The sequence below is a fragment of the Bubalus bubalis genome, chromosome 7, assembly GCF_019923935.1.
Source record: "Bubalus bubalis isolate 160015118507 breed Murrah chromosome 7, NDDB_SH_1, whole genome shotgun sequence".
NCBI classification, from domain to species: Eukaryota; Metazoa; Chordata; class Mammalia; order Artiodactyla; family Bovidae; genus Bubalus; species Bubalus bubalis.
Window position 1 is genome coordinate 32580798 of NC_059163.1, and position 12834 is coordinate 32593631.

The 12834-nt window shown below is 35.3% G+C and overlaps 1 protein-coding gene across 1 annotated transcript in view; it reads left to right on the top strand.

Annotated features, from left to right (window-relative positions):
• The first annotated feature begins 1477 nt into the window (after positions 1 to 1477).
• Positions 1478 to 12834, top strand: part of LOC102398239 (UDP-glucuronosyltransferase 2C1) — a 37039-nt gene continuing 25682 nt past the window's right edge. The window contains exons 1-3 of the mRNA XM_025289973.2: positions 1478 to 2281; positions 4627 to 4775; positions 6789 to 6920. Coding sequence (XP_025145758.1) covers positions 1561 to 2281; positions 4627 to 4775; positions 6789 to 6920 — 1002 coding nt within the window. The 5' untranslated portion in view covers positions 1478 to 1560. The remainder of the gene's footprint in view (positions 2282 to 4626; positions 4776 to 6788; positions 6921 to 12834) is intronic.

The window sequence follows — 12834 nt, forward strand, 5'->3', positions numbered from 1 at the left end:
AACAATAGAATGGGAAACACTAGAGACCTAGTCAAGAAAATTAGAGATACCAAAGGAATATTTCATGCAAAGATGGGCACAATAAAGGACAGAAATGGTATGGACCTATCAGAAGCAGAAGATATTAAGAAAAAGTGGCAAGAATACACAGAAGAACTATACAAAAAAAAAAAAAAAAAAAAAGATCTCAATGACTCAGATAACCTCGATGGTGTGATCACTCACCTAGAACCAGACAGCCCAGAGTGTGAAGTTAAGTGGGCCTTAGAAAGCATCACTATGAACAAGGCTAGTGGAGGTGATGGAATTCCAGGTAAGCTATTTCAAATTCTAAAAGATGATGCTGTCAATGTGTGACACTCAATATGCCAGCAAATATGGAAAACTTGGCAGTGGTCACCAGACTGGAAAAGGTCAGTTTTCATTCCAATCCCAAAGAAAGGCAATGCCATAGAATGTACAATCTACCACACAACTGCACTCAGCTCACAAGCTAGCACAGTATTGCTCAGCATTCTCTGAGTGAGGCCTCAATAATACATGAAGTGAGAGCTTCCTGATGTTCAAGATGGATTTAGAAAACACAGAGGAACCAGAGGTCAAATTGCTCACATCCGTTGGATCATAGAAAAGTCAGGAGAGTTCCCAAAAAACATCTGCTTTACCGACTACTCCAAGGCCTTTGACTTTGTGGATCACAAGAAACTGTGGAAAATACCAGACCACATTACCAACTTACTGGCCTCCTGAGAAATCTGTATGCAGGCCAAGAAGTAACAGTTACAGCCAGACATGGAACAATGGACTGGCTCCAAATTGGGAAAGGAGTATGTGAAAGTTGTATATTGTCACCCTGCTTATATGAAATGCCAGGCTGGAAGGAGGACAAGATGAAATCAAGATTTCTTGGAGAAATATGAGTAACCTCAGATATGCAGATGACACCACCTTTATGGCCATAAGTGAAGAGAAACTGAAGAGCCTCTTGATCAAAGTGAAGGAGGAGAGTGAACAAGTTGGCTTAAAACTCAAGATTCAAAAAACAAAGATCATGGCATCTGGTCCCATCACTTCATGGGAAATAGATGGGGAGACAATAGAAACAGTGACAGACTTTATTTTGGGGGGCTCCAAGATCACTGCAGATGGTGACTGCAGCCATGAAATTAAAAGATACTTACTCCTTGAAAGAAAAGCTATGACCAACCTAGAGAGCATATTAAAAAACAGAGACATTACTTTGCCAACATAGGTCCATCTAGTCAAAGCTATGGATTTTCCAGTAGTCATGTATGGGTGTGAGAGCTGAACTATAATGAAAGCTGAACGTTGAAGATTGATGCCTTTGACTCCCGGGTTGAGTTTATGGAGTTTTTTTTTTTTTTTTTCCTTCCCCCATCAAAGCAGTTGTTTTTCATTTTAATCCATAATACAAAGTACACAATTCAAAGTTCAGCCCAACCTACTATGAACTGATTGAAAAAGTTAAGGAGAGATCTTTGGATTGTGAGTTTCATGCACTTGACTTAAGCCTGGATTTAATTTAGGCAAGAAGTAGCCATGAAGACTGTGAAAGTCTTCTGCATCCTTTTCATGCTGCATCTATGTCTCTTTGACTCTGGAAGGACGGGCAAAGTTCTTGTATGGCCTGCGGATTTTAGTCATTGGATTAATTTACAAGTTATTCTAGAAGAACTTCACCATCGTGGGCATGAGATAACTGTCTTGATACCTTCACCAAGTCTTCTGATTGATCATACCAAGGTTCCCTATAATGTGGAGATCCTCCAACTTTCGGTAACTAAAGAAACTTCCATGGAAGAGATCAATACCATTCTCTATGAAGCTTCTTTTGACATGTCAAAATTCTCATGGTGGGAAATGCAAATAAAACTGGCAAACATAGGCAGAAAATTTTTATTAATAAACAAAAGAGTGTGTGACAGTGCTATCACAAACAAGGAGTTACTCAGCAGGCTACAGGCAGCCAAGTTCGATGTATGTATTGCTGACCCTTTAAGATTTTGTGGGGAATTGGTGGCTGAACTCCTGAATATTCCATTTATATACACTTATCGGGTTTTCTATGGGAATGCCATTGAAAGACTGTGTGCTGGGCTTCCTATGCCTTCTTCATATATTCCTTGTATCACATCAAGACTGACAGACAACATGACTTTTATACAGAGGCTGGAGAACTGGTTACTGTATACAGTGAATGACATGATATATTCATATTATGTATTTCCAGAATGGGATGAATATTACAGCAAGGTCTTAGGTAAGAGAAATGTGTATATAGTAAGTATTCTTATATGCTATGAAAAATGTAAATATTTATCTGACTGTATGAAAACTTACAAAAGGTATTTTAAGTGAAGAAGATCCAAGCTTCTGTGGCTACACTGTTTTGAATTTTAAAAATATATGCATCAGTTTATCTTTGGGCCTTTGCTTCTGTTCTAATGGACCTGGTGACTGTTTTTAAACCTATAATCTGTTTTGATTACTATAGCTTTATAATATTCTTTAAAATTAGAGTGTGTGATGCCTACAGCTTTGTTTTTCTTTCTCAGGAATGATTTGTCCATTTGGAACTTTTTCATTTTCATATGAATTTTTATTATTTTCCCTGTTACTAATTTTAACAGATGTATCTCTAATACCCTATCATTACTAAAATTGTGCTTATTCCTAAAAAGTTTAAAAAAATATAGCTATGATCTCTTATTTATATAGCCACTTCCTTTTTTGAGTATCTATTCAATATTTCCTCTGAGAAATTATTCAACAACTCACAAACAACATGAGTTCTTCTAATGAACTCTGCTGCCTGGCAGTATGTAATATGTTAAAAAAAAGTCATATGACCTAATCAAGGTCGATATGTTGCACTGAAACTTCTTCTGGGCATTTTGTGACAAAAACAGGTGCTTATATCTCTAGACATGGCCACATAAAATGTGGGCAGAAACCATCACACATCCATGTTGAGAGTTCAAGCTACAAAAGGCAACACTAAGAAAAAAATAACTTAAAATCTCATCTAGATTACATTTTCTGATCATGGATTAAGCCTTGATTGATCTACAACCTGGTTGAACTTGTCTGTTTACTTCTGGTTCCAGCAATCTGACACTCAGTTTAGGAGCATCTTTTTGAGTGATGCCTTATTGATAGGGTATTACTCTGTCCCTGATTCTTCCATAGTTATCAGCAACTTAGAGTAATTTTTTTTTTGGTGGACTATATCAATAATCTGAGAAGAAGAGTAAAAACTTGATAAATAGAAGAACCACATTTCTTTTACTCTCATAAATGTTAAAATGCTCTAAGATATAGGTATAATTTAGCTATTCAGAATTTAAAATCTTCATTATGTTATGTATTGCAAGTATGTTTTTCAAACTTTAAAAATATAACACATAATTTATAAAATTATTCATTAAAATATGTCATCAATATGTTCAAATAATTGATGAGAAATAAAAACAAGAAAGACAGCATTCATTACAAAAAATTGAGAAGCTTTTTATAAACCTTTCAGAGGACAAAGGAATTTTAGAATAAAAGTCCTAGGTTAGACAAAACAATGGTCAAAAATATCCTATAGAGAAATAAAATCGTAATTTGGGAGATGATATTTTCTACTAGACAGAAATATTCCCAGTTAACAATTAACTTCAATATATTTTAGCTCAAAAGTAAATTAAAAAAAAAAATGACGAAGTAAAACCTATGTACATTTTCCTAAAGATATGTGCTGAGTATGAAACTGGATGTTGTTACCAGAATAAAACCTCTCATTTACTGAGATTTGCCTTGATCTCTTATGCACATGCATCTTCCTAGGGGTTCAAATCCCTTATATTTTCTAATCAAAGCTTTAGCACACTTAGAACATCAAAGAGAATATTCAAAAAGTCATGTGGTGAGAAACCAGATAGCTATGGTTTCCTCCTATCAGTGACGTGGAACACATATTTCAAAAAGACACCAAAACTCTGGGTAAGCTTCGTTATAAAATAGAAACTATTTCACCACCAGATTATTATGCACTGCAATATCTTCACCAATGAGGATAAAATCTTGTAAAATAAGAACTTTCATTAACTGTAGCAAAGGGGACAATCACTTTAAGAATTGTATTAAAAGTACTCAGGATGTAATTAGTTGTGATAGCATATTTGAAAACAGTAGAAAAAAGATGGGTAAAGCACAAGTTGTTTTTCAACATAATCAGAGGCTTTTGGAGCAATGATGATGAGATGAATTGGAAATCCAGAAAAGAAGGTGCGACTCTATCTCAGAAGGCTGAGGATTGCTGCCTGTTTCTTGTACTTAGTAGAAGCACATGAATGGGTTCAGGCTTAGCTCAAGAGAAAAGACTCCATTGACAGAGAGAAAGCAACAGGCTTTTGGTTTTGTTCCATACTTAAATCTATGCTTACTTTTTCATATTCTGACTATCGTGTACTCTTCAGGGGAAAAGGCCAATTGATTTAAGTTGGGTTGCATAGGCTCAGTATTGATCTTTAAGAATTTACTTAGAAAATTAGGTGGAAAAATAACTCCCATTTAACAAATCAGATTCCTTTCCCTCTGTTATCCTTCATTTTTATTCAGGAAAACATACCACACTATGTGAGATTATGGGGAAAGCGGACATGTGGTTGTTTCGAAGTTACTGGGATTTTGAATTTCCTCAGCCTTACTTACCTAATACTGAATTTGTTGGAGGACTGCACTGCAAGCCTGCAAAGCCCCTACCTAAGGTAATTAAATGTGCTTATTATTGTCCTACATGAATGAAGTGTGAAGTGTTAGTCACTCAGTCGTATCCAACTTTTTGCGACCCCATGGACTGTAACCCAACAGGCTCTTCTGTTCATGAAATTTTCCAGGTAAGAATACTGGAGTGGAATAGACAGTCCCTTCTCCAGGGGATCTTCCCGACCCAGCGATGAGTATTTATCTCTTAAAATGATTTCTGGTTTATTGTTAACAATATTTGATCCCCAAACAGAGAAAACAGACATAGAATTTAATGGTCATTATTTTCTTAGACTATACACTACAGTAAGAAGGTGAGTAGCCTTTATTTTGGATTATGTACTACTATCTGATTGAAGTAGTCCTCGATATTTTCTTTTCTTGTTCAAAAAGTCCATTCATTACACATGAAAATGTATTATATATAAATTTTAAAATATTTCCTAGTATCTTACAAATTCTATGCTATTTTTTTTTTCCTAAGTCGCTTAAGTCATCTTCGACTCTATGCGACCCCATAGACGGTAGCCCACCAGGCTCCTCTGTCCCTGGGAATCTCCAGGCAAGAATACTGGAATGGGTTGCCATTTCCTTCTCTAATACTATGCTATAATTGACATTATATCTTAAGTCAAATCATCTGTAAACATAGTGTAATGGTTAATTTTATCTGTTAACCTGCCTGGATAGGTACCCAGCTGTTTAGACAAACATTTTCTAGATGTTACTGAGAAGCTCTTTTTAGATGAAATCAACTTTTAAGTATGTGGACCTGAATAAACAAATTACTCTTCATTATGTGGGTAAGCCTCATCCAATTAGTTGAATATGTGACTAGAACAAAAGTCTGAATTCTGCCCGTAGGCTGCCTTCAGACTTGAACTACAGCAGTGGCTCTTCTCTGAGTCTCCAGCCTAATGTGCTGTTCTGCAGATTAAACTTGCCAGCTTCCATAACCGTGTAAGAAATCCCTTAATATAAATTTCTTCCCTGTGTTTCCATTTCAAGCCTCACACATTTTTTATCTTATTTAATTGGCTTAGTTTTGCTAGTATTTCAACACAGGATGAAAAGATTTATTTTTATTTTATGTATGATTGAATATACTGTTTTTATTTTTAATTCAAAATTATATATTTCTAATATATTCCTATCATCCTCAGAGTATGTTTTATAGGTATTTTGGCATTACTTGTCTGGTCAGATGTTACATGGCTACCTCATTCCTAATTGTGTATGTGGAAACTTATATTAAAAAAAAAATATATATATATATACATATAATCAAAATAAAAGAAAATAGAAATTTAGAGAACAGAGAAAAGTAAATGTACCCAAACTGTATCATTGTATGGACAGTGATTCATCAGAAAAAATGAAAGATAATCTTATTAGCATCTAAGGCTAAATATAAAGTACAGCACTGGAACTATTTAACTTAAAGGTAGAAATTTGCTCTGCCAGCTACTACTGTGTAGACTTGGACAAATTACTTAACCTTACTGAGATAGATTTCCCATCTGTAAATGTATACATATCTCATAAAATCACCATATATCTAAGTTAAATGATACATCTAAAGAGCTCAGCAAATGGCAAAAGATAACAGGCAGTCAATAATTTGTAAACACAAACACACATGCACAAAGACACACACATACCTCAAATATGCTTTACTAAATGGGCCTTTAGTAACAATAATTTTTAATTCACCTAATAAGGATGAGATGGCTGGATGGCATCACCGACTCGATGCACATGAGTTTGGGTGAACTCTGGTAGTTGGTGATGAACAGGGAGCCTGGCATGCTGCAATTCATGGGGTCGCAAAGAGCTGGACACGACTGAGCAACTGAACTGAACTGAATAAGGATTTCAGGTCATCTATTATACACTGAAATGGTTAACATAATGAAAGTATGTATTTATTCTAATAATTCAGACACATTGAAAAAAGAGTGTGACATATATTATAACTTTAAACTTTTATATTTCAAAGACTGTTTTCTTCACAGGAGTTTGAAGAGTTTGTTCAAAGCTCTGGAAAAGATGGAGTCGTGGTGTTTACTCTGGGGTCAATGATCAAAAACCTCTCAGAAGAAAAGTCTAATATGATTGCATCAGCCCTTGCCCAGATTCCACAGAAGGTCAGATAATATTTGTTTCAGGGATAGTTATTTTAAAATCCATGATCACCGTAAAGTATACCTTTAAAATGCAGGAAAGGCTATTGATATTGTTAGTCTCAACTTGAGTGAGCGCTAAAGAAAAAGTACAAATGATAAAAGGGGGTATTTGATTGCTATCTTGCTTTAAACCTGGCATTATTAACAGAAAATTCTATTGCAGTATTTTCTTTAAATAATGAGCTAAAATTAATCATATGCTACTGTTAAAGTATCAGTCAGTTTGATACTAGGTTTTGAAGCCTAGGTTTTAAATCATTCATGTAATTTAACATCTTTTGCTGTTCTTATATATATCTTTTAAATCTGAAGCATATTATCAAGTTACAAATAACATGACAGAGAATAAAGGAAGAGATATTCAAAATAATAGGTATGATTCACAGCATGTCTTGGGACTACATTTTTTTATAATTAATGATTTTAAACATTGTCTTAATTAAACTTGGAAATAAGAGCATATATTCTAAAATTAAACCTAAATAATGTTTCTTCTTTCATCAAGAGGCTTTTGAGTTCCTCTTCACTTTCTGCCATAAAGGTGGTGTCATCTGCATATCTGAGGTTATTGATATTTCTCCTGACAACCTTGATTCCAGCTTGTGCTTCTTCCAGTCCAGTGTTTCTCATGATGTACTCTGCATATAAGTTAAATAAGCAGGGTGACAATATACAGCCTTGATGTACTCCTTTTCCTATTTGGAAACAGTCTGTTGTTCCATGTCCAGTTCTAAATGTTGCTTCCTGACCTGCCCAGTTGGCTTAAAGCTCAACATTCAGAAAATGAAGATCATGGCATCCGGTCCCACCACTTCATGGGAAATAGATGGGGAAACAGTGTCAGATTTTATTTTTGGGGGCTCCAAGATCACTGCAGATGGTGACTGCAGCCATGAAATTAAAAGACGCTTACTCCTTGGAAGGAAAGTTATGACCCACCTAGATAGCATATTCAAAAGCAGAGACATTACTTTGCCAACAAAGGTCCGTCTAGTCAAGGCTATGGTTTTTCCAGTGGTCATGTATGGATGTGAGAGTTGGACTGTGAAGAAAGCTGAGTGCTGAAGAATTGATGCTTTTGAACTGTGGTGTTGGAGAAGACTCTTGAGAGTCCCTTGGACTGCAAGGAGATCCAACCAGTGCATTCTGAAGGAGATCGGCCTTGGGATTTCTTTGGAAGGAATGATGCTAAAGCTGAAACTCCAGTACTTTGGCCACCTCATGCAAAGAGTTGACTCATTGGAAAAGACTCTGATGCTGGGAGGGATTGGGGGCAGGGGGAGAAGGGGATGACAGAGGATGAGATGGCAGGATGGCATCACTAACTCGATGGACGTGAGTCTGAGTGAACTCCGGGAGTTGGTGATGGACAGGGAGGCCTGTCATGCTGTGATTCATGGGGTCGCAAAGAGTCGGACACGATTGAGCAACTGAACTGAACTGAATGTTTCTTCTAATAATCCTAAATAATGAATCCAAAAAATAATCCTAAATGAAATCCTAAATAATGATTCTTAAACTGTTAAGGCTTTAATAATCCAGTAAAAGATTTAAGAGTAAGTATACTTTACAATGTTCCAGCAAACTGTAATTTTATATTGACATCATTCTAGGTTGTAACTGAGTGACACCTTTTCCCTAGCTTTAGATAAAACAGACCATTACAGCAATTGCGTTTCAAATAATTATGAAAATTTTTATATTTATATCCAAATTACTTTCAAAAATTGCTTTGTAGAAGTAATACCCATTTAAAAATTTAATCTAAAAAAATTCATAAATTATTGGATTTTTAATTGCATTAAAATACAATGCTTAGGAGTGGCATTGAGGAAGGGCTAGAGGCACCAAGAACCCTCTCTCTCCAAAACGATGTTGAATAAAAGTGGCAAGAGGAATGCAAGGGATTTCTGTGTGTTGATTTTATATCCTGCAACTTTACTATAATCATTAATTAGTTCTAGTAATTTTCTGGTGGAGTCTTTAGGGTTTTCTATGTAGAGGATCATGTGATCTGCAAATAGTGAGAGTTTTACTTCTTCTTTTCCAATCTGGATTCCTTTTATTTCTTTTTCTGCTCTGATTGCTGTGGCCAAAACTTCCAAAACTATGTTGAATAGTACTGATGAAGTGGGCACCCTTGTCTTGTTCCTGACTTTAGAGGAAATGCTTTCAATTTTTCACCATTGAGGATAATGTTTGCTGTGGGTTTGTCATATATAGCTTTTATTATGTTGAGGTATGTTCCTTCTATTCCTGCTTTCTGGAGAGTTTTGATCATAAATGGATGTTGAATTTTGTCAAAGGCTTTCTCTGCATCTATTGAGATAATCATATGGTTTTTATTTTTCAATTTGTTAATGTGGTGTATTACATTGATTGATTTGCGGATATTGAAGAATCCTTGCATCCCTGGGATAAAGCCCACTTGGTCATGGTGTATGATCTTTTTAATGTGTTGTTGGATTCTGATTGCTAGAATTTTGTTAAGGATTTTTGCATCTATGTTCATCTGTGATATTGGCCTGTAGTTTTCTTTTTTTGTGGGATTTTTGTCAGGTTTTGGTATTAGGGTGATGGTGGCCTCATAGAATGAGTTTGGAAGTTTACCTTCCTCTACAATTTTCTGGAAGAGTTTGAGTAGGATAGGTGTTAGCTCTTCTCTAAATTTTTGGTAGAATTCAGCTGTGAAGCCATTTGGACCTCGGCTTTTGTTTGCTCGAAGATTTTTGATTACAGTTTCAATTTCCGTGCTTGTGATGGGTCTGTTAAGATTTTTTATTTATTCCTGGTCCAGTTTTGGAAAGTTGGACTTTTCTAAGAATTTGTCCATTTCTTCCACGTTGTCCATTTTATTGGCATATAATTGTTGATAGTAGTCTCTTATGATCGTTTGTATTTCTGTGTTGTCTTTTGTGATCTCTCCATTTTCATTTCTAATTTTATTGATCTGATTTTTCTCCCTTTGTTTCTTGATGAGTCTGGCTAATGGTTTGTCAATTTTATTTATCCTTTCAAAAAACCAGCTTTTGGCTTTGTTGATTTTTGCTATGGTCTCTTTTGTTTCTTTTGCATTTATTTCTGCTCTAATTTTTAAGATTTCTTTCCTTCTACTAACCCTGGGGTTCTTCATTTCTTCCTTTTCTAGTTGCTTTAGGTGTAGAGTTAGGTTATTTATTTGACTTTTTTCTTGTTTCTTGAGGTATGCCTTTATTGCTATGAACTTTCCCCTTAGGACTGCTTTTACAGTGTCCCACAGGTTTTGGGTTGTTGTGTTTTCATTTTCATTCATTTCTATGCAAATTTTGATTTCTTTTTTGATTTCTTCTGTGATTTGTTGGTTATTCAGCAGCGTGTTGTTCAGCCTCCATATGTTGGAATTTTTAATAGTTTTTCTTCTGTAATTGAGATCTAATCTTACTGCATTGTGGTCAGAGAAGATGCTTGGAATGATTTCTATTTTTTTGAATTTACCAAGGCTAGATTTATGGCCCAGGATGTGATCTGTCCTGGAGAAGGTTCCATGTGTGCTTGAGAAGAAGGTGAAATTCATTGTTTTGGGATGAAATGTCCTATAGATATCAATTAGGTCTAACTGGTCTATTGTATCATTTAAAGTTTGTGTTTCCTTGTTAATTTTCTGTTTAGTTGATCTATCCATAGGTGTGAGTGGGGTATTAAAGTCTCCCACTATTATTGTGTTATTGTTAATTTCTCCTTTCATACTTGTTAGCATTTGTCTTACATACTGCGGTGCTCCCGTGTTGGGTGCATATATATTTATAATTGTTATATCTTCATCTTGGATTGATCCTTTGATCATTATGTAGTGACCATCTTTGTCTCTTTTCACAGCCTTTGTTTTAAATTCTATTTTATCTGATATGAGTATTGCTACTCCTGCTTTCTTTAGGTCCCTATTCGCATGGAAAATCTTTTTCCAGCCCTTCACTTTCAGTCTGTATGTGTCCCCTGTTTTGTGGTGGGTCTCTTGTATACAATATATGTAGGGGTCTTGTTTTTGTATCCATTCAGCCAGTCTTTGTCTTTTGGTTGGGGCATTCAACCCATTTACATTTAAGGTAATTACTGATAAGTATGATCCTGTTGCCATTTACTTTATTGTTTTGGGTTCGAATTTATACAGCGTTTTTGTGTTTCCTGTCTAGAGAATATCCTTTAGTATTTGTTGGAGAGCTGGTTTGGTGGTGCTGAATTCTCTCAGCTTTTGCTTGTCTGTAAAGCTTTTGATTTCTCCTTCATATTTGAATGAGATCCTTACTGGGTACAATAATCGGGGCTGTAGGCTATTTTCTTTCATCACTTTAAGTATGTCTTTCCATTCCCTCCTGGCTTGAAGAGTTTCTATTGAAAGATCAGCTGTTATCCTTATGGGTATTCCCTTGTGTGTTATTTGTTGTTTTTCCCTTGCTGCTTTTAATATTTGTTCTTTGTGCTTGATCTTTGTTAATTTGATTAATATGTGTCTTGGGGTGTTTTGCCTTGGGTTTATCCTGTTTGGGACTCTCTGGGTTTCTTGGACTTCAGTGATTATTTCCTTCCCCATTTTAGAGAAATTTTCAACTATTATCTCCTCAAGTATTTTCTCATGGTCTTTCTTTTTGTCTTCTTCTTCTGGGGCCCCTATGATTCGAATGTTGTAACGTTTAATATTGTCCTGGAGGTCTCTGAGATTGTCCTCATTTCTTTTAATTCGTTTTTCTTTTTTCCTCTCTGATTCATTTATTTCTACCATTCTATCTTCTAATTCACTAATAATGAGAAAACAGAAATAGAAATTAAGGAAACAATTCCATTCACCATTGCAACAGAAAGAATAAAATACTTAGGAATATATCTACCTAAAGAAACTAAAGACCTATATATAGAAAACTATAAAACATTGCTGAGAGAAATCAAAGAAGACACTAATAGATGGAGAAATATACCATGTTCATGGATTGGAAGAATCAATATAGTGAAAATGATTATACTACCTTAAGCAATCTATAGATTCAATGCAATCCCTATCAAACTACCAATGGTATTCTTCACAGAGCTAGAACAAATAATTTCACAATTTGTATGGAGATACAAAAAACCTCGAATAGCCAAAGCTATCTTGAGAAAGAAGAATGGAACTGGAGGAATCAACCTACCTGACTTCAGGCTCTACTACAAAGCCACAGTCATCAAGACAGTATGGTACTGGCACAAAGACAGGAATATAGATCAATGGAACAAAATAGAAAGCCCAGAGATAAATCCACGCACATATGGACACCTTATCTTTGACAAAGGAGGCAAGAATATACAATGGAGAAAAGACAATCTCTTTAACAAGCGGTGCTGGGAAAACTGGTCAACCACTTGTAAAAGAATGAAACTAGAACACTTTCTAACACCGTACACAAAAATAAACTCAAAATGGATTAAAGATCTAAACGTAAGACCAGATACTATAAAACTCCTAGAGGAGAACATAGGCAAAACACTCTCTGACATACATCACAGCAGGATCCTCTATGACCCACCTCCCAGAATATTGGAAATAAAAGAAAAAATAAACAAATGGGACCTAATAAAACGTAAAAGCTTCTGCACAACAAAGGAAACTATTAGCAAGGTGAAAAGACATCCTTCAGAATGGGAGAAAATAATAGCAAATGAAACAACTGACAAACAACTAATCTTAAAAATATACAAGCAACTCCTATAGCTCAACTCCAGAAAAATAAATGACCCAATCAAAAAATGGGCCAAAGAACTAAATAGACATTTCTCCAAAGAAGACATACAAATGGCTAACAAACACATGAAAAGATGCTCAACACCACTCATTATCAGAGAAATGCAAATCAAAACCACTATGAGG